Source organism: Calidris pugnax, unplaced genomic scaffold (genome assembly GCF_001431845.1).
Source record: "Calidris pugnax isolate Ruff unplaced genomic scaffold, ASM143184v1 scaffold18, whole genome shotgun sequence".
Lineage (NCBI taxonomy): Eukaryota > Metazoa > Chordata > Aves > Charadriiformes > Scolopacidae > Calidris > Calidris pugnax.
This window is the reverse complement of record NW_015090812.1, coordinates 2110059-2136669: the sequence shown is the minus strand read 5'-3', so window position 1 is coordinate 2136669 and position 26611 is coordinate 2110059. Positions and strand designations below refer to the sequence as shown.

Sequence of the window (26611 nt, the reverse complement as noted above, 5' to 3'; positions counted from 1 at the left end):
TAAGCTAAACAAAACTAGCATTATCTACTCCAACATCTCTATGCTCTATATCCTCGAGGATACGAGTGTCTCCTTATTCATAATAGATGGCTTTTTAAAAATGGAATTTTACCAAGCAGTGCTTAGCCAGGCTATCCATGCAGACTAATATTCACAGATAAATTAAAGGTTGTTTTCTATCTTTTTTTTTTTTTTCTTCAAAGGAGAACATACACAATGTGTTTAAGATTGGGATTTTTTAAATAGCTTCCAAGTAGGAGAGTTGTGAGAGAAGCAAAAGACTAATCAATGCTTAGAAGTTTAATAGTGTCTTTATTAGCCTTTTTTTCCATGGCTACCTTTTATGGCTGACTTAATTCTTCCTGCCCTAACATAATTCTCAATCATTCTGGGCAACAGCACTATCCAAATTTCATTAAAAGTCAATTCTGCATTTAAATTTACAAGTTTTTTCTTTACGTCTTCATTTTGTCATTAGCATTTTCTTTTTCAAAAGTGTTACAATTTGAGCCTGATTTTCTGTTTTATTAAATTCTGCTACTTGCAGTGGGGTCTTTTTGAGACTATTAGCAGCTAGCAAGTTGGCTTTTTCTCCTTGTGACCAGTTTACGAGGGAATATGCAGCATTGAAACGGCCAGCCTTGCAGGCACAGTGCAGCGGAGTATCCTTGCTGCTGTCTAAGGCATTAATGGCTGCCCCGTAGCTCAGTAACAGATTTATCAAGTCGCTGTGCCCATGTTCTGCCGCAATATGCAGGGCAGTCTTTCTCCAAACGTTTCTATCATCAATATTTTTATTATTCCCTGATGTCAGAAGGATTTTTACAATCTCTGTGTTTCCCTTGATGGCTGCATAGTGCATCGGAGTACAGCCATCCATGTCCTTAGCTCCAAATCTTCCTTTTTTAGCTAACAGAGCTTTCATCATAGCAAGGTCTCCTCTCACAGCTGCAATGTGCAGGGGAGTCTTTTTCTCCTTGTCTTGTGTGTTGGGGTCAGCATTGGCCTTCAGAAGCATCTCCACCATTGGTTTGTCTCCCCTTTCAGCAGCAAAATGTAAAGGGGACTTTGACTGCTTGTCCTTAGCATTAACATCGGCTTTGTGGCGCAGCAGCTCTTGGGCCACATCAGCGTGACCTCTTTGGCTTGCAATATGCAGGGGAGTAACAAGCTCTTTAGTGACAGCATTAATTTTGGCTCCAGCATTAACCAAAAGACCAACTAATGCCCCTTTATTATGAAGTGCAGCGACATGGAGCGGGGTTTCATGGCTTTGGTTCACGAGGTTGACTTCCATCCCTTTGCGCAGGAGCAGATTTGCGATGGGAGCAGCCCCAGCTTGAACTGCCAAGTGCAAAGCTGTGTCTGAAGCTGGAGTCTTTATTCCAAAGTTTGCTCCCTTTTCAAGTAGAACTTCTGCTGATTCAGCTTTGCCTGTTTCACACGCCAGGAGTAAAGGAGTGTACTGCATTTCATTGCAGGCGTTTATATCTGCACCTCTGTCAATTAAAGCTGCTACAACGCCAGGCAGGTTTTTCTGTACAGCTCTAAAAAGAGCCAACTCCATTATGTCAGATGACAAATCTTTAGCATATTCTAGCAGTATTTTGCAGATGGATGGGTGGTTGCTGTTGAAGGCTCTTTCGACCATGTTGTAATCAACACTGGCTCCAGCTTCTAGCAGTACTTTTGCAGTATTTTCAGAACCCAGAGAAACAGCATAACTAAGGGCAGTCTGCCCTCTCTCATTCTTTCCATCAATGGAGGCACCAGCCTTTAAAAGCATTTTTGCCAGACTGCTCTCATCTTTAAGAGCTGTCATGTGCAAGAAGTTGTGTTGGTTCCTGTAGCTTCTTTCCTCTTCTTTCAGGACCATCTTCAGTATATGACTGTGGTTGCTCTCTGCGGCCAGGTGAAGTGGTGTTTTGCCTTCTGTATCCAAACTGTACATACAAGCACCACATCGGAGAAGCACTTTCACTGCGTCTCCGTGGCCATTCTCAGCAGCCCTGTGCAGTGGTGTTCTTCCTTTCTTGTCCTTCACATCTATCTTTGCACCTTTGCTGATCAAATATTCCATAATGGCTAGGTGTCCGTTAGCGGCTGCAACATGCAGAAGTGTTTCACTTGAAGAGTTTAGTGCATTGATATCGTTATCTCTCAATGTTTTCTCTAACTCGGAAAGACAGCCTTTAGCAACTGCATCAAAAATGCTGATATCAGAATGATCATTTCTAGGTTTTGCTGCTCTTGAAAGTTGAGTTTCTTTTTCTTTCTTCTTAATAGCCCGTCCCTGCTTTTTTCTTCTAGGACTGTCTTTTTCCTGGTGCTTTTCACTGTTATTTTCAAACCAAACCTTGTCTTTTTCGAGTAAATATCCTACCAATTGTCTTCTAGCATCTCCAATGCTTTCATTTACTTCACTGACATATTTTCTTATCTTGCTGTAAAGTTTTGGCTCCACTTGCTTTAGACATGGGTAAAAAAAGAGCCTGCAGGCTCGTTCACCTTGCGAAATTAGTATGTCTAAAACTCGAGAGTTCTTTTCTGTTCTTGTCCTGTAGAAACTCATGACCATCTTTTTTTCTGGGGTAAAAATACCATTGTCTATCAGCCAGTTCAGAAGATGGTCCGGGTCGTTTATGCCTTCTACTAGCTCTTGTTTTTTAGTCTTTAGGACTTCAATTGCGTATGGATTTGTAAACAGGCTCGTTGAATGCATGATCATGTTGATAATCCAAAAGTGAATTGAGCTATTGTTTGATGTTTGAGGTCAAATATGAAATAGCAAAGCAGGATCACATCATTCACACACTCTTTTCATAGAACTATGAAGCAGCAACCGTTGTAGTTCAGTGATAAATCTTTAAAGAATGAGAAAGAAATCAAAACTCCCTCACCTTTGGTTTTCTAGTTGTTAGAAGTCCTTTGATCTTCTCTGTTCTTCCTTAGCAACAGGTGAAGTTTAATAACAAAACAAAAATCTGTGATATGTAAAGATACTCCACTTGGAAGACTTCTTCCAGATTCTCTAGGGAGAAAAAAATGCTTTTGTGAAGCTAATATTTCAATAGAAGATATTTGTTTATCGAGTTCCCCTGTTCCTCTGGCCAAGCTGTTTTTGTAGGTGCCTAAATGACCAGGCTATTAAACATGACAAAAGAAAATCCACAGCATAGTTACTGTTGCCGTGATTACATACCCTGTATGATCTTAAATGAAGGAGTACACATTGCCAGCTACGTAGGTGAAAGCCCTATAATGTAATGAAATAAAAACATAAAGACCTAGATAAAAATAAACTGTGTAAGCAGCTAGTTATAAAAAGTGATCCAGCCTTTCTAGTATGAGTTACAACTTCAGTCTATGAGGTATATTTAATTTAAAGGCTATTTAGCTTGTAATTCCTGCCGTAACCTGGAGTCTGTCTGGAACTTAATTCTTTTACGTGAGGTGGATCAAGGCGTGTGATTCCGTATTCAGCATTTAAAGCATAATTAAATAGAGCTTCAAATCTGTGAATATGTATAGTCTTCAATATGGATGCAGGACCTTTGAATCTAGCTGTAATTAATTTAACTTATTGGTGTTAAAATTTCTTATGGAGAGAAGGAAATAAAATAATAATCATCTACGCATTTTGAAACCAATTGAGAGAGAAATTGAGATTACAGAGTTCGGTAGGAGCTAGAAGTAAAATGAACTGAAAAGCTGAAACTTGACCTTATTTAAGCAAATGGGAAATTTTGCCATCTGTTTCCTAGTTGAGCGCCCTTTCTTTTGGGTCTTGCTGCCTTTCTGTGTATTTTCTTTAATAGTATGTGCAATGTGACTGATATGATTTTTAATTTTTTTCTATTTACTTTAGTTTTATAAGCAAGATCTCAAAGCCTGTTCTATTAAAAACCAAGATTTATTGGAGGAATAGCTGGGAAAGGCAAGACTTTTAATATATATTTTGTGAGCCAGCCAGTTACCAAGTCAGCAAATTTGACAGCCAATTTAAGAGCCCAGTAATTCCTCTGAAATGCAAAGAAGGGCACTACACCAAGACCAGCAAAACCTTTGTCATTTAGTTAATGATTGCTAACACATAGCACAGAAAACTATGGTTTATTGTAGGAGTCAGGAGGTCTGAATCCTGTTCCCAAATCTGCTAAAGACTTGGTCTGTGATCTGCAAATGATTTGGTTTTCAGATTTGATTTAACAAAGTAGTGAAGATCTGTCCGTGTCTGGAGTAAATCGATGGTCCTTACTTACAGTTTGGTGAGATGAGACCTTTGTGTCATCCTTATTATTGTTTCCATGCAAAATAGAGACAGTCATACTCGATTAACCTCCCAGGAAAGTTTTGTGTTCTAGCAACGGAAAATGTTTAATGAGTGCCGAGCAGTACCCTTAACATAGACAGCACAAGGTTTTTTTGGAATTGAAAAATTTAAAATTTGAAACCAGAAATTGTTATATTCTTTAAGAGTGTTAATAGTGGGGCAGTAATTTCCTAGTGTGCTGAATACAGAAATTTTGTTCATAAACAGGAGAAATGAAAGGGTGCAGTACTCCTAACTGGCCTTGAGGAGGAACATTTGAACAATATATGCAGACAGCATCTCTTTCAGAGCCACTGTGGGACTTTGTTTTGGGAAAATACTATGCAGCAAATTACTTGTTACTAGATGCAAATCATTGTCTTCAAAATATAATTATGGATAATTTTTTTAAAAAAATTCTTCATTATGTATATGTAACAGGAAGAAATTCTCTCTTAAAACAAGAATCACATTTGACAAGAAAATTTTGGAAGCTTGTTTTATGGATTCATTTGTCAAAATTATGTTTTAAAAGCCTTTATTTTTTAATTAGTATTTTAAACTACTTTTAGAATTAAGCCTTTGTTCTAACAATGACTTTAAAAAAAGAATAAAAACCCAAACAGTTGAGAAGCAAAGAGATTCATAATTGGCTATTTGAAACATGCTTTTTGTTTGTATCTTTTAAACTTATTAACTCTAGTTATTCAATGTATAAATTTTTAGAGAAGGGAAATATATTAAGGTTCCACACCTCTTCTCCTTTAATTAACTGCAAGAGGCCACATATGCATAGGATCACCAGGAACTTCTCCATTTAAAATAAGAACAGCAAAACTTAATATTACTAAAGATCTAAGAAAGAAAAGAAATTGGAGAGAGAAGAGGCGAATCCTTGGCTTGCTTTTTTATCTTTTACATTTATTTGTTGTCTAAGGGGCATAAAGTGATTTTTTTTTTTCTTGCTAAGTACTTCTAAGGTGTGTTTAATTTCTGCTGGTGTCTTTAGCTCCACGTATCCAAGGACTGTTCCTTATTGGGTTATTTCTAAGGGAAAATGGTGGGGTTTGCTTCTGTCTTTGTCAGATGATAACCCTAAGGATCTCTGTGTTCAGCAGTATGGCTATACAGCACATCAGCTTATATGCATTAAGGAAATTTTATATTTTCCTCTATGAGGACTTAGTAGAAAATTCCGATCAGTACTAGTGCAGGTTCAGCTTCAATAGTGTCGTCAGAGAAACTTCACGCCATGTGCTAATTAGGTGTGCTAATTGTATTTTAATTGTGGGTTGTCAAGAAGCCTGTAGTGAGTAGGTTCTTATGACACAGAGATACTGAAAATCTCCACGTAGACCACCTGAGCTCTAGTGTCATTGTTAAATGTGGAAGTGAGACTGTATATCTAAGATTACCTTAATTCAGATAGACTTGTGTACACTCGGCACTGACTTTGTGGGGGGATATCAGCTGAAACCAACATGGGCGAGTTTAGAGCAGGCCTTTAAAAGGGCAGGTGATGCTATTGATAGGAAAGATCTCTATTTTGGCCTCTGCAGAATACGTGTCCATATAGGGAACTGCTTTAACCCCGCTGTAGCTGGGAGTCTTTAGCCAGTTATTTCTGACGTGCAATCTCAGTTTTGCTACTAACTTGTGTCCTTGGGCAAATCACTTAATCTCTGAGCCCTGTTTACACAAGCATTAAAAAAGGAAATTTTTTTCTACCTCACAGACAAGTCCTAAGTGTTTATTAATGTTGGTGCAGTGCTTTGAAGTTAGAGAGCGCTTTGAAGTTTTTGTCCTTTGAAGTATTGTTTTCTGACTTTTCAAAGATGAACATTTATTTCTGAAATTAACACGTGCCTGTGTTTTCTAGCTTATTTCATGTTGCTATGTCATCATCAAATATACATTTAATTTTCTCTATTTTAATTTCTCGAAGATGAAAGCAACCCAAACTTGCACCTTGCACGTTGTCAAAGGAACACGTGAGGTGGTGTGGCCGTGGGAGTGAGGAACCTGCAGAGGTCACCATTTCTCCACCGAGGCTTTCCCAACCAGCTGCAGCAGGGCTTACTGTCTTCTGCTGAAACGGCATGGAATGCAACTGAATGACTTCCAGTAACTGCTTGTGTTCTCTAGGGCATTTTCTTGATAAAATTGATGGAAAGCCAAACATTAGTAACACGGTTTCACTCACCGTGATATTTTTATGTGTATTTCTACACATATTTTTATGTATTTCTAATGTGTACTTTAATTTTCATTTAAGACAATTGTTTGCAGTAATGCCAGCTGTTTATTGGGAACATATCTTGCTGCAGAATAACTAGTCTGTAAGAGATGATAAAGCCAACATCATTATCTAAACATCATGAGGGATGGAGAAATATATCTGGGTAATCAAGGCATTCTCATTAATAAACATGGCTCAGGAATAAAGCTTTGCCTTGGATAACCAGAAATCTAAGTGTGGCCTCACTGGCTGAGGTTGAACTATATTTGGGTATAGCTTGATTGAGACACAGCAGTGTTAGAAGTGTTCATGAAGATGATTAGAGTGTACTTGACTTATTATAAGACTGGAAGAGAATCTGACTAGTCAGAATGTCTGCAAGAGAGACAAAATGTAGTGCTTAGTTCTGCCTAAAGATTAACTGTAGTAAATTAGGGAAGTCAAAAGGGGAGCTTTGGCACCGAGTGATCTTTGTGTTAGTCATAGTTCTGTAGAGAGTAGGCTTGGGGCCTTCCTGGTGCTGAGAAATCTCTACCCTGGCTGGTATTTAAATCTGAGGTGTTCCCTAGAGTAATGCCATCCTCTGAGTGGCACTGGCACACACAGAACCTGTACCATCAGGGGCCTGAGCAGGGGCTGCTGGAGGGAGGGGAAGGCTGATCTGTAAAGTCTCACCTTTTGCACCTCAGAGGAGCACAGGGGGGGTCCCATCTTCCCCTCTCTGTAACTCACCCTGTAGAGTCCTGGGCCAGGCCCTGTGCTTGCAGGAGGCACAGCTCCTAGCCTTGTCCCCTCTTCATGGATGCTTTCAAAATACTGTCATACAACAGCTGACACAATAATTCAGGTATTTTATTCTATTTCCAATACTAGTCACAATGTTATCCCAACACTATAGTACTATTTACTCAAGTATTAAAATATTAAGATCCTGTTAAGCACTGCACCCATGCAATGCAAAATGTTCTTTTTTCTGAAGATTAGAGTGTACTTTTATGATGTTCCCCACTTGGGGTAATTATAAGTGGATAATACACATCTGCAGAGTGTACCTGATGTCTGTAAATGCTGATAGAGCAGGCTGTCTGTCTGGATGGAACTGTAGGAACAAGGCTTAATGTACAGAACTCAGCCAAAGTGAAGATCAGGATTGTTTTACACATATATTAGTGAAGTTTAAGAAGAGTGACCAAGCTACTTAGAAACCATTTTTTTTTTTTTTTTTGCAACTGAGGTTTTTGAATAATTAAAGTATTTTTCCAAAGTTCTTCATGGACTTACTTGCCAGATAGTTTTTTGAGAAGCTACATAATGGAGGTAGAAGGGATAAAAGCTTTCTAATGTAGTTTCACAGAACTAAGGAAAAGCAATGTTCTTGTTCCAGAACATAACAAAATAAAAGTTGGATTGAAACAAACAGAAAAAATGTTAGTGGTGGTATGATGAGATATATATTTATTACATATATCTCATTATAAATATTATATTTATATTTTTTATATATTATATTTTTATATATAGTTATTGCAATTTTCATAATGCAAAGTAAAAAAAAGGTAATATTACAATTTTTGTGTCTAAGTAATACGTATTACTATTTACTTGTTTCTATAAATATTTATTCTGCAGAAGTCTTTGCTGTCATAAGCTTAATTTGAATTTAAGAACTAATTTGCCTGTTAATCTATTGACTAAACCTGGACACTAATACTGATTTTACTAATGAGGAGATACCATTTTCCAGTTCACTGGCTTAAAGTTGTATCAGTGTCATGATTATTGTCTTATAATTTAAGAGGTTTAAATGTGTCCTTTCAGACCAACGCTAATAGAAAGCAGGTATGGCAAAATGCTAGCCCTCATAGCATTAGCATAAAATGTAAATGATGTAAAAGTATTAAGTTACTAACTGCTGAGGCAGCTTCAAGGATCAGCAAAACCAAATGGAGAGAGGGCCAGGGTTTTTCTCCAAAACGGGCAGATTTTTTTTTTTCATTTTAAACCAAACAAGCCCTTGTGGTTTTGAGTCAGGAACATACACTGTGTCAGTGAAATCTTACAGAAGGAAATACTATATAGAGGTTTTTTAACTATTGAATACCAAGATCCTCCTTACACCCCCTGCACTCAGCAAGGTAACCTCACTGGCAGCATTACTCCCAGAAGGTGAATGTGGTAGGGCCACTGGGTCTCCCACAGAAGCCTCTTGGCCAAGTTTCCTTTGTAGATGTAGAGTAATTTGTGAAAAACTAGTCTGACTTTTGTTCTTACTGATTATAAAATGCTGTAGATATGACTAGAGACTATAGTGACTTTGAAAGGAAATAATGTTTTGCCACATCATAAACCAGTTTTAATTGCTATTATTTATTAAGTTATTGCAGTTAGATATCAAACATCAGACATAGTACAGACATTTACCTAAACAATGTCTTGCTAATGAAGTCTCCACACACGCACTTTGAAATTTTGCCCTCTCTGAGGAATCCATTTACAGTAAAATGTATATAAATTTTATTTATTATGTCAAAATAATTTTCAAACCCATTTATTTCTGTTCCATAGCTGGTTTTTTTTCTGAACTTGAAGAAATTGAAAACTTATTTCAATTCAATGTGGAAAACAATATCATTTTTTTTTTAATTCTGGTAAGAAAAAACTAGGTTATAATTACTCTGTGATTATACGCAGTATGTTTTCTGAGTTAGCAATGGTAAGCTTTAGTTTCCAGTAACATCACCAGCAGCAAGAAGGTACTGTGGTCTTGCAAGTAGCAGATAGTAGTGAACAGGGGCTCAGTTAATTCCCTCTTTAAACCTGTTGGAGAGCGATTGAAGCAGTTGGGCCTGGCTGAGTCTGATTGGTCTTCCTGATAGACTTCTTGTAGTACATCAGAGAAGATTCTCTGCATCTTTTGCCTTCTCCGCAGCTGTCGTTTCAGGCCTCCATAAGCCTTATTTATTTTTTTTCCTTAATATTCTAGCTTTGTTTCTTGTTTGTCTCTCTGTTTACCTTGAGAATGGTTCCTGCGTTCCCTGCTCTTGGAGAGGGAGGGAGACTGCTTGGCATGCTGCTTTAGCTTATCTTCATCACTTTTTCTTTGTTTAGAATTCTATATTTAGAGAAATAGTAAGTTGATTTCATTTATTGCATATTAAATGGCTACAATATATCTTTCACTTAAATTCTATTTGTCTTGCTATTCAGATATCTATCACCAGTTCATCTTCACTATTCTATTTAAATCTCCCTATCTAAAGCACTTCCCTAGTCTTTAGACAATTCAAATTGCTCAAGAGGCTTGCTTGTAACCACATTTTTTAAAAAAAATAAAATTGGTATTTCTTTGTTCCCTGTTCTGGGAAAAGATATGGAAGCATTTAGCGTATTTCGTTTGGTTTGGTTTTTTCTTCCTACTTACCTTCATTATCATTCAGTTGTACTCCATCCTGATCAACTAGTTAAAATCCTCATGTATTTTGAGTTGCATTCAGTTTATATTTGCTGTACATCAAAATGAAGATTCATTTTCCTACCATAGCAATGCTAGAAAATCATAGGCGATCCTCATGTATTTTGAGTTGCATTCAGTTTGTATTTGCTGTACATGAAGATTCATTTTCCTAGCATAGTAATGCTAGAAAATCATAGGCATTTGTGTTTTTTTTCCTACTTACCTTCATTATCATTCAGTTGTACTCCATCCTGATCAACTAGTTAGTTAAAATCCTCATGTATTTTGAGTTGCATTCAGTTTATATTTGCTGTACATCAAAATGAAGATTCATTTTCCTACCATAGCAATGCTAGAAAATCATAGGCGTGTAATTATTTATTTATTATTCATGTTTTAATCTGTTCACAATTCTGTAATTTGGTGAGTACCTTTTGTTGAGTGTCACAGTATTTCTCACTGCTAGATGGTCTTCTGGGGCAGATAGAGTTGATTGTTTCACATTATCTCCTCTTTCCAGTTCTGACAACTTCCTCTGTCTTCTGTTTGAATCCTCTGGCTTTGACTGGCTCTTTTGGTTCCCCCAGAATGTGTGTGTCCTCTTGTTTGTCAGGATCTGGATTCCTCTACCTCACATTAGTTCCAATTCAGCAAACTCTGTAATTATATGTCTGTCTATAGAGAGGTGCCTCGGTGGAGTGTAAGCTTGACTCGCAGAAACTGAGTAGGACGTTAGCACCTCCTGTCTTTTTCTGAATTATACTTTAGCATTAAGGAATTGGTTAATTGGAGCACTGAATCTGGACCTTGGCTATTTTCCTGTCTGTTTGACTCCATGAGAAGTACCCTTGTTGATTTGGATAGCTCCCTAAATCACAAAGTTCTGACAACTCCTCCAGATTCATGGTGTTTGCTTTCCTTGGCATATCCCAAAACATCCTTCTCTGTTCAGCTGCACCTGTGATATTCCAGCAGCTCTCTTTGTTCCCAAGCCATTATGTCTTCCTACTCAAATTTCCATTCAAAGAGTGATTCATGCAGCAGGGGAAAGGCATGACCTAGCTGCCCCCTCAGTTTCCATCGCTTTGCAAATCATGTGCAGTCTCATCTGAACCAGAGCTTTCATTTCAAACTTCTCTATTCTCCATCCCTGGAACTAACTCTTATTCCTTACTTTTTCAGTCTGCACTGTGAGAAGAGAAATGTTTGCTGCATAAAGAGTTTTGGTTTTGTTTGTTTTTTTAAACTAGCTTTGGTCACAGGAGCAATGAAAACACATCAGCATGGATTTTCTTTCCCCTAGGAATGCCTTTTCTCACAGCAGATGAATACATATGGTTGTTACCTGTGCTGTAGCTACTCTGTGAACAAAGCACAAGCTTGACTCATTATACCAGCATCCTTTTTTTTTTTTTTAATAACAGCTTTCATACTGTGATGTCCAGCTGGAGAGAACTGCACACCTTCACCAACAGTCTTTAGAAAAGCTGCATGCTTTTCAGTCATTCTTTCTAATGCTTTTGATGTCTTCTATTGTCCCCTGTACTACTTTCCTCTTCATCCTCTGAATATTACTACCTGATGCCTTTTTGAGTCCACCAGTGTTCCTCTATCATCAAACTCACTCATTTACAACTTCTGTCTCCTTTGCTGTGCAGTAGAAGCATTCCCTATTTTAGAGAGTTTTTAAGGTTTGGGGCTTTTTCTTTGGTTTGTGTTTTCGTTTTGCTTTTGTTTTTTGGTTTGTTTGGTTTGGGTTTGTTGTTTTATTTTTTCTTTTTCCCTGGCCTAAAGAGGAGTTCTGGGTTTACAAGACTCTCAGGATTAAATTGTATTCTCTGAGACTTCTGGGACTGCTGCCAGGTGACAGGGAAGATGCTGAAGAGGCATCTGAACCCACTGTAGTCTACCTGTAGGTATATTTTTTGCTGTTGTTATTCCCAGTGAAGCATACTCTTTGGCTCAACATGTACAGCATAATAGTATACAGAATAGTAATATATACTCACTAGGGATTTTAGGAGACCCAGATTAAGGAAAGAATAGCAATTTTTAACAAGTACTTGTGCAGTGCATTAGCTACAATAAGTGAAGAGATTAAGTATAGAATCAACCTACTTTTTCCCTTGTGTCACAAGACATAGGGCAAGCTTAGTTTCAGCTAAAAGTTAATATAACATCATGAAAATGGGATCAACATGACATTAAGAAATGAAAGAAGGGATATTGTAGTGACAGCTCAAGTTTTATTAGCACCTTCATGTTTAATTCAATAAAATATCACTATTTAAAATGTATGTGAAGCAGCCAGAGCTTGCAATAGAATTCAGAGCAAACCTACTGAAGAGTATAGATGGCCATGGCGTGCTTGCCAGAAATACTGGCAAATTTAGCTTAATAGTAGCAAATTACATCTCAGATTTGCACATTCCATACTGGTTTTGCTTGGTACTTGCATGACGTTCTTTTTGAATCTTTAAAATAAAAATCTTAAATGTCTTTTGCACTTTATAGGCTTGCTTTTTGTTAGATTATTTTACAACAGGTTATCTAGATTAATGTTATCTAGATGTGCCTTTCAGTTTTGCATGGATTGGCACCAAAACCACCAGGATGGTAGTTTGTTCCCCCTTCCCCTCTTTTACTCACTGGCATACTTTCCATCCAACAAAGCTTTTCAAAAATAAGGAAGGAAAAGGCCTTCCTGTACAAGCTTCCTGTGAATCCTATCCAGATATAAAAGACTTGTGTAAAAGCTTGGCAGGCAATCCCAGCATATGCCACTTAGTGACTTCCTTATTTTATGCTATCATTCCACGTACAGCAAATGAATCTGAAAATCAGAGTAATTTCCATTCATTTTCGAATAAGAAATTTTAAATGGTAAAATTTCCTATCTGTGTATAACGCCCACATTTTAAATTAAAAGTTTTGAATGCTGACAGCATTAGTCATAGGAAATCCTGTATGAACATCCAGCACTTAAGTTGGACCTTCCCCTAGATCATACCATAGAAGGAGTTTACAGGAAAACATTGTGTTACTTTTAAATACGCATTGATTTTTAACCCTTTACATGCCATTGAATCGGATAGGGTGGTGCTTTTTTCTAGAGCCCGTTTCACATTTTCTTGTGATCGAAATGGTATTGAAAAACTATATATTTCAACGCTAAAATTTTCTGTATTTTAATAACTTACCAGTAGCATTCTATAGATATATGTGTATGTATACACCCTCCCCCATGACCACCAACAGTGTTCAATGTATGCTATTCAGAATAGAATTAATTGGAAGAAAAAAATCTCGTGTTGTTTAACCCATTCCCTTCCCACCCTTCTGCCCCCACCGCTCCCAGAGAAGGGACAGTAGCTGGGATATGTGTATCCGGCTCAGCAGATGCACGGCACAGTGTTGTGGCACGGGACACTTCCATCAATGTGTGACCTTAGGGAAGGGACAGTAGAGACCTGTCACCCATCCTCTTCTGCAGCTGTCATTAGAAAGGTGGCCATCACTGTCAAGTAACCTAATAAGCAATTGGCAGAGGCAAAAATTTGAGTTAAGTGTATCATCTATATTCATTCTCTGTTCTTGATATACACACTGTCTTGGATAAAAGTGAGGCAGAATAGCAGGTTCCCACAGACAGCACTTCCTGTGTACTTTAGGTGCTATGGTAATAGTCTCTGCATGGCAGTGGGACTGCTGTGCTCAGAGGAGCATTTACTGGACATGAGCTTCAGGATCAGCAGTATGTTACTGCCTTGAAGAACAGACTTGTACCATGATGCTGAAAGGGCAAATATATTCATATTCACGTGTTAATTATCAGCATCAAAAAAACCTGTGTAGCTCAGTAAAAATGGAAAACTAGAAAAGCCAGTATAACTTTATAAATTAAACCATAACATGGTCAAGGCATGAAAACAACACATGCAGCTGTGTTGCACAGGTTTATTTTTATATTACATGGATGAACCAACTTTGATAGTTTCTTTGTCTTTAGTTAAAAGGAACCATTCCCCATCAGACATGGTATCTCTTTAAAAAAACAAAAATGCTAGTTATCATTTTCATTTAGTGGGAAGATCCCACACATGTTGAGTTACTCTGGAACAGCTGTCTTAAATTAAGGTTTCAGACTTAAGGAAGGAATCCTAGAGCATAAAGTATCAAATAATAGCTAAGTTCAAGATTAGGATGAGGCTTCTGATGTTAGGCATGGCAAGCATATATCAGGGACATGAACTTAAAGAATCATAGGTTTTGTAATGCTGTGAATCATAGTACTCCACTTTTAGATCGAAATACAGCAATGTTTAAATATAGTATAATACAGTTTAATAAATTAATTAAAATACCTTTTAATATATCATTGTTCATAGGTGACAGGCTTTAGATTATGCAAATACTGATGGATGACAATGAAAGAAGTAGAAAGCCATTAAAATTTCTCAGTATTTGAGAGGTCTACTTTTGTTCTGACTCTTCTAATAAATTTCAAGAGCCTTTCGTATATTTTTGGAGCTTCATCATTATAAATAATCATTTTTGGTTGCGTCGGCAACAGTGATAATTTTTACTGGTTACACGGGGAGTTTCTGTTTGTTTTCAACCTATACTTATAAAACTTCTCTTCTTTAACTTACAGACTCGTGGAGTCATAGAGTCATTTAAATCAGAGTGTAGGTCTCTGTGGAGTCAGTATTATTCTGAAGATCTAAATGAAGGGGGGGAGGATTTAGACCAGAACACAGTTATTTGATTTGGGGCTTTTTGGTTTTATTTTTTAAGCCAAGACCTGGACTGCCTGGAAGAAGGAGAATTAAGTTCAGCACTTGCCTTCTGCACCATAGATCTCCCTTGTGCCTCACACAACCAGGAGTTACAGAGAATCGGGTGTGGGACTACGAAGTAGCTCCCCATGTAAAGCTGTAGGTGGGATTTGAACTCAGATTTGTTACTTATTGTGCTATTGCCTGATGTGGTGTCAGCTGAACCCCAGAAACACTGAGGAATCTGCATTTATTTTTGTATGTTAATTGCTAGATCTTGCTTGTTCCTGCTTTTATACAGTTGTACAAGACAAGGAGTTTTATTTCTTCTTGATGCCCTCAGAACATTACTGCCACCATGGAATTTAGACTCCTAAAGCAGCAGGGAAAGAGTGAGATCGTTACTAAAATGCTTTCACAGATTGATGGGCCTGCGCTTCTGTTCTGTGGTGGGCAATGTGTTCCCAAAGGGGTTAACATTAGCTTTTCCTTTGATTGGACTCCGTGGATGTGTCAAAACATCTAGAACTAAATTTCAGGAGAGAGTACCATTAGAAAGGCTACAGAAAATCAGGCAGCACCGGTCTTCCTCTTAACTGCTGGTGTCCTAATTTGCAACAGATTTGGGCATTGAGCTGTTTCTAACAGAAAAGGAATAACTTGATGCGATGGTTCATTCCCCGGCTCATTAATTTGTTGCTTTTGTCACCATACTTTGTCATTGTTACCTTTGGCGTTTGATTGGGAATGTAATTGATTTGATAGTAGCAAATAGATATTGCTGCTACTGACGGGGAGAGCATTCTGTTAACAAAGTTGCCACATTCAACTCATAAGCATGGAAGCAACAACAGTTAACATTAAGTTAAAACCCAAGCCTTTCTTATATTGCCAGTCTGGCATTTCCTGTCCCGTTGAAAACACAGGAGCAATTTCTGCACATAAGAATGATAACACAGTGAACAGAGGGGGCCAAGGAAACAGCTTGAAACTAATTTTGGGTGTGCTGGTGGGTTTTGTAAGTAAATTCAAAACAGACATAGAAGCCAATATCAGGAACATGTGCAAGAAATTCCATTTATAAGATTTTGAATAATAACCTCACTGCCCTCTTAAATAATTTGAAATATACATGCATAAAGTTAGCCATCTAACAAAAACAGTTTCATAAGCAGGTATACTAAGGACTCACAGTTCTTGTTCAAGTTAATGGGTGCACAAAAAATGTTCACTGTGAAAGTCAAACCACGTTTTATAGGTTTGTCCATATGGGACGTTGAGCTTGTTTAACCAAAAGTGTGAATTCAAATTAAGTTAGTAAAACTGGTGCAAAATCTGCCTGGGCATTTTTGTAGTGTAATTTAAATCGGGAAGAATGAATTTAAGTGTTCTGACTCAATCTCTGGTAATTTGAAGATTGCTGGTGAGCATTTCTTTTAGAAGAAGCCACATTCCCTACTGTTTGTACCTGCATTTATGTTCCACCTCTTCTATTGCCCCCCCATTATTTCAGGTGTTTGTAGAGCTGTGTGGTTAACTGAATAAGGGAAGCAATGCAGATTAAAATAAGTGTCCTGCAATGTTCCCAAAAGTGCTACAGCACAAATGAGGGAGTGGAAAAGAAGAGGCAAAGGAGGAGGGAAAAGGTGGCTGCTTAGGCTGGCACCAATGTGAAAAACCTGCTTACACACATCAAAGCTGAGCCGCCTCAGGCCAGGAGGTGGATCTGTCAGTGCTCGCCTGGCAGCACCAGCCCTTGGAGCAGTAGTGGCCAACTGTTCAGCTACTGCAGCCCACAGACTGGCACGTAAACCTGAACTGCTTTCTTGGTAGCTTCTTAAAACACCCCAGCTAAAGCTGCCTGAGGTCATGCAGCAAGGCCCCATATAAAATCAGTAAAGTAAGATTGGGTACCAGTTTGAAACAATCAGTTTTAAAAAGCTAGAGCCATGGAACTCTTACGAAAACAAAAGTTTGGTCTGAAGCTAAGTAAATTCCTGATAAGAAAAAAAGTCTCTTGGGACAAAATGTTTTGCCCTTGCTCATTTTCTTTGGAAATTCTGACAACATAAGAAGATACTATGATTCTTAAACATCTTTTCTTCTCAATATCTATCAGTGGCCTGATTTTCAACACTGGTATATCCAGGACTATATATTTAGGACTTGTGCTACCTTTTGCTACCTATCAGTCAGTATTTTGAGAAAGAATCAAATGGGTTAACTTTACTGTTACTTTTGCAGAATTACACAGAAGCAAAAGCTGTCAGTAGTTGTGACGCTTAGTCAGGGGCACTTCCATAAATGTACCAAGCTTAGGTGGTTTTGGGGGTGCAGGAGTGGGAAATAACATTCAGAAATCTCTAACCAAACTAATGTATTAAAAGCATTGATTAATCTGCACAGAGAAAAGCAGCTTGCCTTTTCACAGGTCGCAGTCCTGGAAACTCCCATAGTGGGAAATCAGACAAAGATGTGCTGCTACCTGCGGTGCCACAGTGGAAAGATACTGGTTAGAAACCTCTGGTTCAAGAAAAAGGGGCCTGGGCAAAGATCACTAAATGCTGTTTACATTCCATCATTTAAAGAAGGAAACTTTGCTGTTAACTTTTCAAGGGCTAACTTTGGTCTGTAACCTTGCTGTAGATAAACGGTAAGCTCTTGTGCTGCCAGTCCTGAAGTCAGCTCTACTTACTGTACAGCTTTTCATGGGTTTTATGTAATTTTGCTTATAAAAGCACTTGGTCAGGAAGCAGGGAGAACGGACAACCTGTGTGATAGCAAATCCAACAAGAAATCTAGAGAAGGATTTTGCCTTGAGAATTTGGGTTCTTTTTCTCCCTTTCAGAGATTTGGGTCAGACACTTGGTGATTATTTTGCATGATAAGGATCATATCTTGACTGGGGCCCTGAGACACCACTGGAGGGTTCATAGTAAGTCTTGCTTTTTGTGACTTCTTCTAAGGAGTTTTGAACAGTTAATGTTTGGGGGTACCTTAGTGTTTCTATAGATAAAAAAGAGTGTACATTATATATATGATGCAGTAGAATAAAGCCCTGCATATGGAAATTTGTTCATCACTAACACGTGGTGGATATTTGCAGAACATTTCTTTTTAGTAAAAGGAAGTGTCTCCTGATTCTAATCAGATAATCATTACACCCTGGTTTCATCCTATCTGACTAGAAACTAACTGGAGTTAAAAAAAGGCAGACTGCTGAGGCATAGGCACTTCCAGTTAGCAATTCAGTTTACCCAAATTACTCTCTGAAGAGGCCTGTTCTTTTTTGTTAACCATAAGCAGAACCTGTGCTGCCTCCTAAGCTAGATAACTCAGATGTCAGAAGTTAAACTGAATAAATCCTGAGCTCGATCTTTAAAGTGCTACAGCTTGATTTAAAAAGAAACTTTTTGTGTTCAACTTCTCAACGTGAAAATAAAACAACCACCAGAGCCTGCAAGCTGGGTGCAGCAACTCACAAATTTTACTACTGTTAAAAGTTCTAGAAGTACTTTTGGACACAAATGAAAATGAACTTTTCATAATTCTTAAGCTGCTTTGATTTGTGGTCACACAGAAGTCAGCAGCTTTGAGAATTGCATCACTTTAAATAGGTAGGCTTCAATTTTGGTAGCTAGGCCATGCTTTTAAACCTACCAGTAGTCCATTCAGGGAAGATTCTAAACTTATCTCATAGAATTGTCTAGGTTGGAAGAGACCTTTAAGATCATCTAGTCCAACCATCAGCCTAACTTTGATAAAAAAACCCCATCACTAAACCATGTCACTAAGCACTGTGTCAACCTGTCTTTTAAATACCTCCAGTGATGGTGCCTCAACCACTTCCCTGGGCAGCCCATTCCAGTGCTTAATAACCCTTTCAGTGTAAAAATTTTTCCTAATATTCACTGAACCTCCCCTGGCGCAACTTGAGGCCATTTCCTCTTGTCCTATCGCCTGTGACTTGGGAGGAGAGACCAATCCCCACCTTGCTACACCCTTCTTTTCAGGTAATTGTAGAGAGTGAGAAGGTCTCCCCTCAGTCTCCTTTTCTCCAGGATGAACACCCCCAGCTCCCTCAGCTTCTCCTCATAAGACTTGTGCTCCAGACCCATGACCGGCTTTGTTGCCCTTCTCTGGACTCCAGCATCTCAATGTATTTTTTGTGTTAAGGGGACCCAAACTAGACACATCTCTTTGCAATATGAGTGCTAGGTGAATGGCTCTGTGATTTTAGATAGCAATATTGCCTGGATTATGCCTGTATCTGCATGTTTTCATGACTAGTTATCAGAGACTAAAGGCATGAAAGGCATGATAACAGTAGGCATCTAAAAGTCATCCCCACTAATTCATCATCTCAGATGAGAATTCAGAAAAATACCCATGGATGCTTGGTTTTGAACCCTTAGAATCCTCTGAAATAACTGCAGTTATTCTATGATTGAAGTGATGCAGGATCTCCCTACTCATTGCAGTGATTATTTTAAGAATTCGAGGAAGCTATTAAAACTAATCTTTTTTTAGTACACTTGCATGATAGAGGGTTTCGTCTGAAGACTTTTCTGGCTGCTACACCATCTGAGCAAAGGCTCCTGTTGCAGGCATCTGTGCAGCTTGTTCCAGGACTGTTTGCTTTTGAGCTCCATCTGCTGGAATTGTGTCCTGTTTCCCACATCTTTGGTGTTATTATGCTGCCAGGTTTCACAGGAATTCATTTTAATTTAAAAGAGAATAAGGAACAAAGTTCACAGTTCTGAGGAATTTCTAGCAAGTCGCTAGTCCTTTTGTTTAAGGAATCAACCAAATGATTGCTTGGAGAAAACAAGACTTGAAACACAAAATAGTTGTGAGACAGAGGAGAAGAAATATTAGTTCTTCTTCCACTTTTGTTTACAGAGTCAGTTTCTAGGTATTTTATAGAGATTTGGATTAATCAGGTCAGTTGTAACCTATCAACTTCTGGATGAGATTTCAAAAATAGGTTACTTTACTCATTTTTTCTGAATTCTGTTTTTGTTTTGTTTTCCCCTAATGTCTGTTGTTACTCTATAAACAGGAAAATTAGCAGTTTTCAGTATTTAATTAACTTCTAAAAAAGCCATTCTTCCCCATTGTAACTGTGTTTCTAGTATTTCAGAATGTTTTAGGACAGAAGGGACCGTGATGAACATCTAATTTGATTTTTGTAGTTCCATTGTTCCTTAACAAAAATGTACTGCAAAGAATAATGTGCAAAATTGGAAAAGAGGGCCCTGCTGTGCAAAGCCACTCTAAAACTGTTTTAAGTAGTCAGAGGCTTTCACGGTAAATTATACAATGACTTTCTACGCGTTTTCTTTGTAAGAAGCACCGTTCTCTGTTCAGAGGATATATTGTAATGGCCATGTTAACAATAATGTATATGCGTGTTAGGATTGCCACCAGTCACTGGTGTGTAATTCTAGCACTTCTCTGGAAGAACTACCTTCCTAAAGAACAAACCACCTACATTTTGAATTTTCCTTTTCTTTGGTTAGAAAGCTAATGCTGCCTTCCTTCTCTCTGTCCCTAAGCTAAGGCTCAATGTTACTAAGGTATATTCTCTTTCATAATGGGTTTGTGTATATGGTAATTTCAAATATTATTCCCTTGCTGTCCATCTGCCTGTTAGCAATATTTTGTGTTCACTTACAATGTTTGCAATGTTTTTTTCTACACAGCAAACTTTGCCTGAACTGGTTTTAGTTTCTTGATGTGGGTAACTCCACGCTGTTATACCTAAGTCTTGGGAACAGGGGTAGGGAGATGCAGAACAGAGAAAGCGTGAGGCTTGATATTAAAGATAAGTGTTCATTTTTTTCAGTTCTGCCTTGTACTTCTCATGGACACGGTACACACCGCACTCTGTGGTGTGCTCCAAGCTTGTTCCAGCCTGAGCTGCTCCATCTGCCTCCACACTGTCCAGTAATGCTGCCCAGGCTAATAACCCTGGAGCCCGGGTCAGGGTTATTCCCTCAGAGCTCTGTGCCGATCCACATCCACAACTTCCAGTGTTGCTGCCGGTTCAGGCTCCATACTCCACTGTGCAGTGTCCATCCGTGCTGTGGGATACTAGAGAAGTGATGTCAGCCTGCTCTGCAGCAACCTGGGTGTCCCTAAGTTAGATTCTTTGCTTCCTGAAGAGTTGTGGGGATAAGATCGTTAATGCGTACGCAGCAATGTACTTGTTTACTTTTTCAGAAGGTAATTATTATAATTGATTTCTTAGGCTTCTGCTTGGGACAGAACTGTCGGTCATTTTTTACATAGGTTTGCAGAGAGATTATCTGTATTTCTTGTCAGCTTCCTATAAAATGGAAAAGTAAGCCATCTCTTGGTGGCTAGACTTCATTGTTAAACGGGTATGTGCTGCCTTAGGCTGGTATTTAAAGTGCCATGTTTCGAGGTCAGTGTTTTTTAGACCTACGGAGATGTAGGTGATTCAAGGATGGGGACTCCACTGTGTTCTGAGGTTGAAACTGGCTGGTATGTTACTCTTTCCCACTGAAAATAATTTAGATTGTTACTGTTATTTCTGTAATGACATGTATTTTGGATTTAAGATTATTCAGTGAGTAATCATGGTCAACCCCCCCCACTCCTTGTAGCTCACTTTTGTTCATGGGATAGAAGTGTGAGGGTTTTGTTGGTTTTAGTATGGACCCAAATTCTAATTAATATTTCTGCGTCCCAAACATGTTGTTCTGATTAGAGGCTCTTTGCCTAGGCATTTCTGTGTAGCCTGCACTGTTTGAAACCCTGCCTTTTTCTGACTTCACTTCCTGAATCCGTTGACAACACTCACAGCCAAACAAAATACATGTTCACAATGCTGTTATTTGCAAAATATTCCCTTGTGAGTACAGCTGGGGCAACAAAAAGAGTTTCTCTCTGAATCTCGGGGAGAACTGACTATTCCTTATAGAAGTCAGGCACATAGCGCATTAGGCAATTTTAGTCTTGGCAGTTAAGTTAGTGTTAAAACTTTGCATTTCACCACATACACATGCACGCACGTCTTTCATTACAGTTGTGCATATTGATCAAGTGATCTAGTAATATACTAAGAGTGCTGAATTTTAATCTACGCTGAAGGAAACCAGATAGCAACAGGCTCACAGCCCACCACACCGTTTACAAAACAGGTGGAGGGAATATAAACTTTGCCCTGTTTTAGGCCTGATCCTTATCCAAATGGGTGACCAAAGAAAAGGTTCATCTAAATCACCGCCCTTCTCCTTGTGAAGCTGCATAACTGGCACTAAAAAACACCTTGCTTGATGGTAGGTTCTCTGACTGGACACCAGTACCTCCTGAGCTGGACCCGATCGAGTAACTGGTGTCACAGAAACCAACCTGTCTGACGATGCCCAGGGAAAGAGCAGTGCTATTACTCAGTAACTTTTTTTGCCTGTGCTACAGAAAAGTCTTACTTGAGAGAAAAAACACATAACTGCAACGCTAAATGTCTGTGTGTGCGTATTAGGATAGGGTGGAGCAGACTGTCACTCAGCTGTGTTTAATTAACATAGTATTTTATATAATGTATTTATTTTTTACGTAATTAGGTGATTAAGCAAAATGCTTGCTAGTAACGTCTATTCCACAGCCCAGCGCTGTTGAGAGTTAAACATGCACCTTTGCATGTAATTAATCTCCTTGCCCTGCTTATTTTGCTAGTTGGCACTTGCTAAATCCCTGTAAAACCACACCCAGCAGTGCTGTGTATTATCCCTCTGCTGTCTATTCCTACATATGGTCAAAATCAACTTACCTTCCGGGTTGCTGACATCAGCAAAATGTACTCTTGGCAAACTCCAGTATCCTCCTAGTAACCCTTTGGTTGGTTGGTGTTATTACAATTGTATTCCTCTGACAGCAGCAAACACCACCTAAATAGCGCCCACCTTGACACTTGGATTATGATGATGGCAGGAGAGCACCATATTACCATATTTTAAACACTAAAACAACCCTTCATATGATAAAATGGATACAGTCTCGGGGGGGGAAGGGAGGCAGAATAGAGGAAAGATACTTCTGTGCTTCCTGTCAGTTGTAAGTTTCAGGGTATCATTTTGTTAAGGTGTACATATCCACTTATCTAGTCATCTTGTGAAGTGACCTTTAACAAGACTGTCACTTCAATTAAAGTTATGCTTATTCCTATTTTAAGGAAAAAAAGACATTTTTAAAGACATGCTCTAAAACATTAACATTCACTAATAATATTATATAATATTTTTGGCTGTCTTTTGTTAGCATCTATTTCCTCTTAGTTGGTTGGCTCTAAACAGCAAGCAGGAAAGCATCCAGTCTCCCTTCAAATATATGCTTATGAAATGAAATCAATTGGGTACAGTGTTGAAAATCCTAATATAGTAATTCTCCTCCCACAATGAGTTAAACAGCATGTTTCTCAGGTATATCTTTATATTGTCATTATACTAAAATCCAAGATTCTTTTATAAGAAATAGATGGGAAGTGCCAGAGAAGTTGCTCTTTTCAGCAAGTTGCTGAAAACAAGCAACAGGAGTTGCTGTTTTTCAACAAGTTGCTGTTTTCATTTCCTACAGGTTCAGTTTTCCCAGCTTTTCTATTGCTAAAGAGTTTAGAACCCACAGTGACACCCACAAGGGAAAGGATTTCGATATCAGGAAAGGGTTATAAAATTATTTTACTATTGACAGCAGCACTGTCATAAATACCAACAAACAAGAATCACCTCCTACCTAGGAAGGGACACAGGCATAAAGGTGAATATTTCTATTTTCAAAGTCCACAGAATATCTTGTCTTTTTTAAATACAATCACTTGCCTTACCTCCTTGAGGCCATAAATTTAATAAAAAGCATGTCAGATCAAGCAGTCAGTTGCTCCAGTTATGGAGCAATTTCATACACTGGCTTTCTACCCCTCTACAACCTGCCCTAAGTTACCCATCTAAACTGGGCCACTAGGATATGGCAGGCAAGCCGGACAGGTTACAACTGGGAACTACAACTTCAGGAAAAATAAAAAAAGTTCTATTAGTTCAGTGATTAGGATCTAACTTCTCCCTCTCCTCACACCTTCTCCAGGACATGCCTGTAGTCACAGAGTAAGTCTGACATAATCCCTACCCTTCAGAGTTCAGCACAAAGAGCATTTTCCCAACTCAGGTACTAGCCAAAAAAAAGTGTGAGGGGGAAATGCATTTTAATTATTTTATTTTTTCTTAAATATAATAGAACCTTCTAGAATTTTTCCAGAAACAGAAACATTAAAAAATTATACTTTATTACAAATGGTAAACTCAGAGTGCTAAAAAAAAGCCTCTTATTTACAAACAATACTGGGCAGTGCCCAAATAAACAACATAAAAATAACTTACAAAGTCATGAAGTAGTTTATTGACATTAATCAACTTTCATAAAATAAAATAAAAAAAGATATGTACATACACAATTTACTTGAAGGCAGGCAGAATAGTTCTTTTTTTTTGTTTTGTTTATCAGCCTCCCACAAACCTCCCTCCCACGTTTGTTTGTTTTTTTTTTTTTTCTTAAGGAATACTACATAAAGCAATCTACAGTTTCTATTGCAGTTTTAACCTTTAATACTGAATGATCATCGAATGTTAGGTCCATGCAGGTCTTGGTCAATGTTAAACGAAGATCTGACATCTCATCTGGGCAGGAACAGCACTTCTCGGAGCGGTGCTGGCCGCTTTCGCTACCAACTCGAGCTGAAGGCTCAGCAGTCTTTCCACACATGCGCTTTGCAGAGCACAGGCAGGACTCAGCCTCTCAGCTTTTTACCGTGAGCTTTATGCATCTGCCACTTTGGGGGTTGTTTTTTGCTGTTGTTGTTTCAGTTATACCACAATATCACAGTTCTCATTGAAGACAGTCTCTTCAAAACGTTTGCAACTGTTGTGTTAGCATGAGCTGGCACCCGCTGTTGACATGGTTCATGACCTTCTGCTTAAGCTGTGCAACCTGTTCTCTGAGCATGTTGGCAGTGGATGCCAGCTCTGAGTTCTGGGCTTTCAAAGTTTTCACTTTTTCTTCCAACCTGGCAATCCGTTCCAACTTCCTTTTCCGGCATTTGGACGCCGCAATTCTGTTTCTCATGCGTTTTCTCTCGGCTTTGATTCTCTCCTGCGACTCCATGTCAATAGGGGAGAGGGGAGGAGTTTCCCCTGGCATTTCAGGTACAGTCTGAGGCTCTTCTTTCAGAGCCTGAAGCCGGGGATGCTGCACGGGCATCTGGGGGTTTATGTGATGCTGGGGTGCGTAGCCCATGTTGTTGGCGTTGTAGTTGGGTGCCGAGTTGAGCGCGTTGGGGTTGAAGTTGCTGAGATTGGCGTACACCGGGGGCTCGCTGTGCAAATTCGTGTTGAAACTACTGTTGCCGGCCATGGAGGACACAGGTGCCATGCCGCTGGTAACAGGTTGAGCGGCGGAGGTAACGCTGGGCATGGTGTTCTGGTTGTGCAGTTCCGCCAGGGCTCTCACAAAGCCTTCCGCGAACCCCTCTTGCTCGTCGGTGACATTTTTGGGGCAGAGGAACTGCGTCGGGGTCGGCGTGGTGGTGATTAACCCGTTGCTGGACTGGATGATGAGCCGCTCCAGCTCAGGCGAGGCCAGTTTCAGGAGTCCCACGTCGGGGGAGGTGAGGATGTCGGCGTTCTTGTTCCTCAGGTGCGGCTTCAGGTTGCTGGATGGGTCGGACAGGTTCAGCGTCATGTTCTGCTTCAGCACTTTGGCGTTATTATATCCATCCCCGCCGCTCTCCGGCGGCACGAAGCTGGCGTTCAGGGCATCCTCGTAGAAAGTAGGCTCCATCTTTGCACTCATAGAACAGAGTCCGCGGAGTGGCGCCGGGAGCTGCGGCAGCGCGGAGAAGCTGCCCGGCCGCCGCTTAGCGCCCCGCTCCGCCCGGCCACCCCAACCCTCCCGGCCGCGCAGGGAGGGAAGAAGGAGAAAGCAGAGCCTTACTTCTTCTCGCCGGGGCGCGGAGACTCCTCCCGGCGCGGGCCGGGCCCGCGGTCCTTGCCGCCGCCGCCGCGCTGCGAGTCCGCCTGGCCTGGCGGGGCGGCGCGGCGCTTTGCCGCCCTTCTCCTCCTCCTTCTCCTGCTGCTACCGCTGCTGCCGCCGCCGCGGGGCCGGGACGCTGGCTCCGCCGCCACTAAGTACTTTTCCTCTCCCCTCCCCGGCTCCGCGCTCGCTGCGCCCGCTTCCACTCGGCGGCCGCGGAATCGCCTCGCACGCCTGCTTTGCCCGCCCGTCCCGCGCTCTGAGCCCGCTCCCGGCGTGGAGCCCTTCACTTATCAGCGACCGGGAGCCCGCTAAAAATAGCCCATGATGTCACCCCGCGGGCTCCCCATTGGCTGCCGCCGCCTCTCCCGGGGGAGGCGGGCCGCTGGCCCGGCCCGGTGCATATCAGCCGGTCGCCATGGCCACCCCGCCCCTAGAAGCTTCTCAGGGCGGGCGCGGGGCCTTGTGGGATGAGGTAATGCTGGCGGCGGCTCGGGGCATTGTGGGCTGACGTATTGTTTTTGAATATCTGGTTACCGCGTCCCGAGCGCGCGCGGGGTTGGCCGCCGCCGGCGCCTCCTCCTCCTCCTCCTCCTCCTCAACGGCCACGTACCAACCGCCCGCCGGAGGGGCGGGGGCGCCGCCGCTCGGCCCCCTCCCGCCGCCGCCCTCCCACGCACAGCCGTCGCCCTCTCCCCGTTCGTTTTCGCCACCGTTTGCGTCTTTCTCGGCCGGTACAGGAGGCGGGGCCGCGCTCCGGCCTGTGGTGTGTCTCGTGTTCC

General features: G+C 40.3%; 2 protein-coding genes across 4 annotated transcripts in view; one reads left to right on the top strand and one right to left on the bottom strand.

The window, feature by feature from the left end:
- FGGY (FGGY carbohydrate kinase domain containing) overlaps positions 1–26611 on the top strand; it is a 355269-nt gene that overhangs the window by 21900 nt on the left and 306758 nt on the right. The gene's annotated exons all lie outside the window — the stretch shown is intronic.
- On the bottom strand, positions 24001–26124 carry JUN (jun proto-oncogene). Its single transcript, XM_014939103.1, has one exon. The coding sequence runs from the start codon at positions 25647–25649 to the stop codon at positions 24705–24707; it is 945 nt and encodes a 314-aa protein (XP_014794589.1). The 5' UTR covers positions 25650–26124; the 3' UTR covers positions 24001–24704.

Excerpts from the sequence above, each read along its gene's own strand:
- JUN (XM_014939103.1), bottom strand. The coding sequence starts at position 25,649 with ATGAGTGCAAAGATGGAGCCTACTTTCTACGAGGATGCCCTGAACGCC.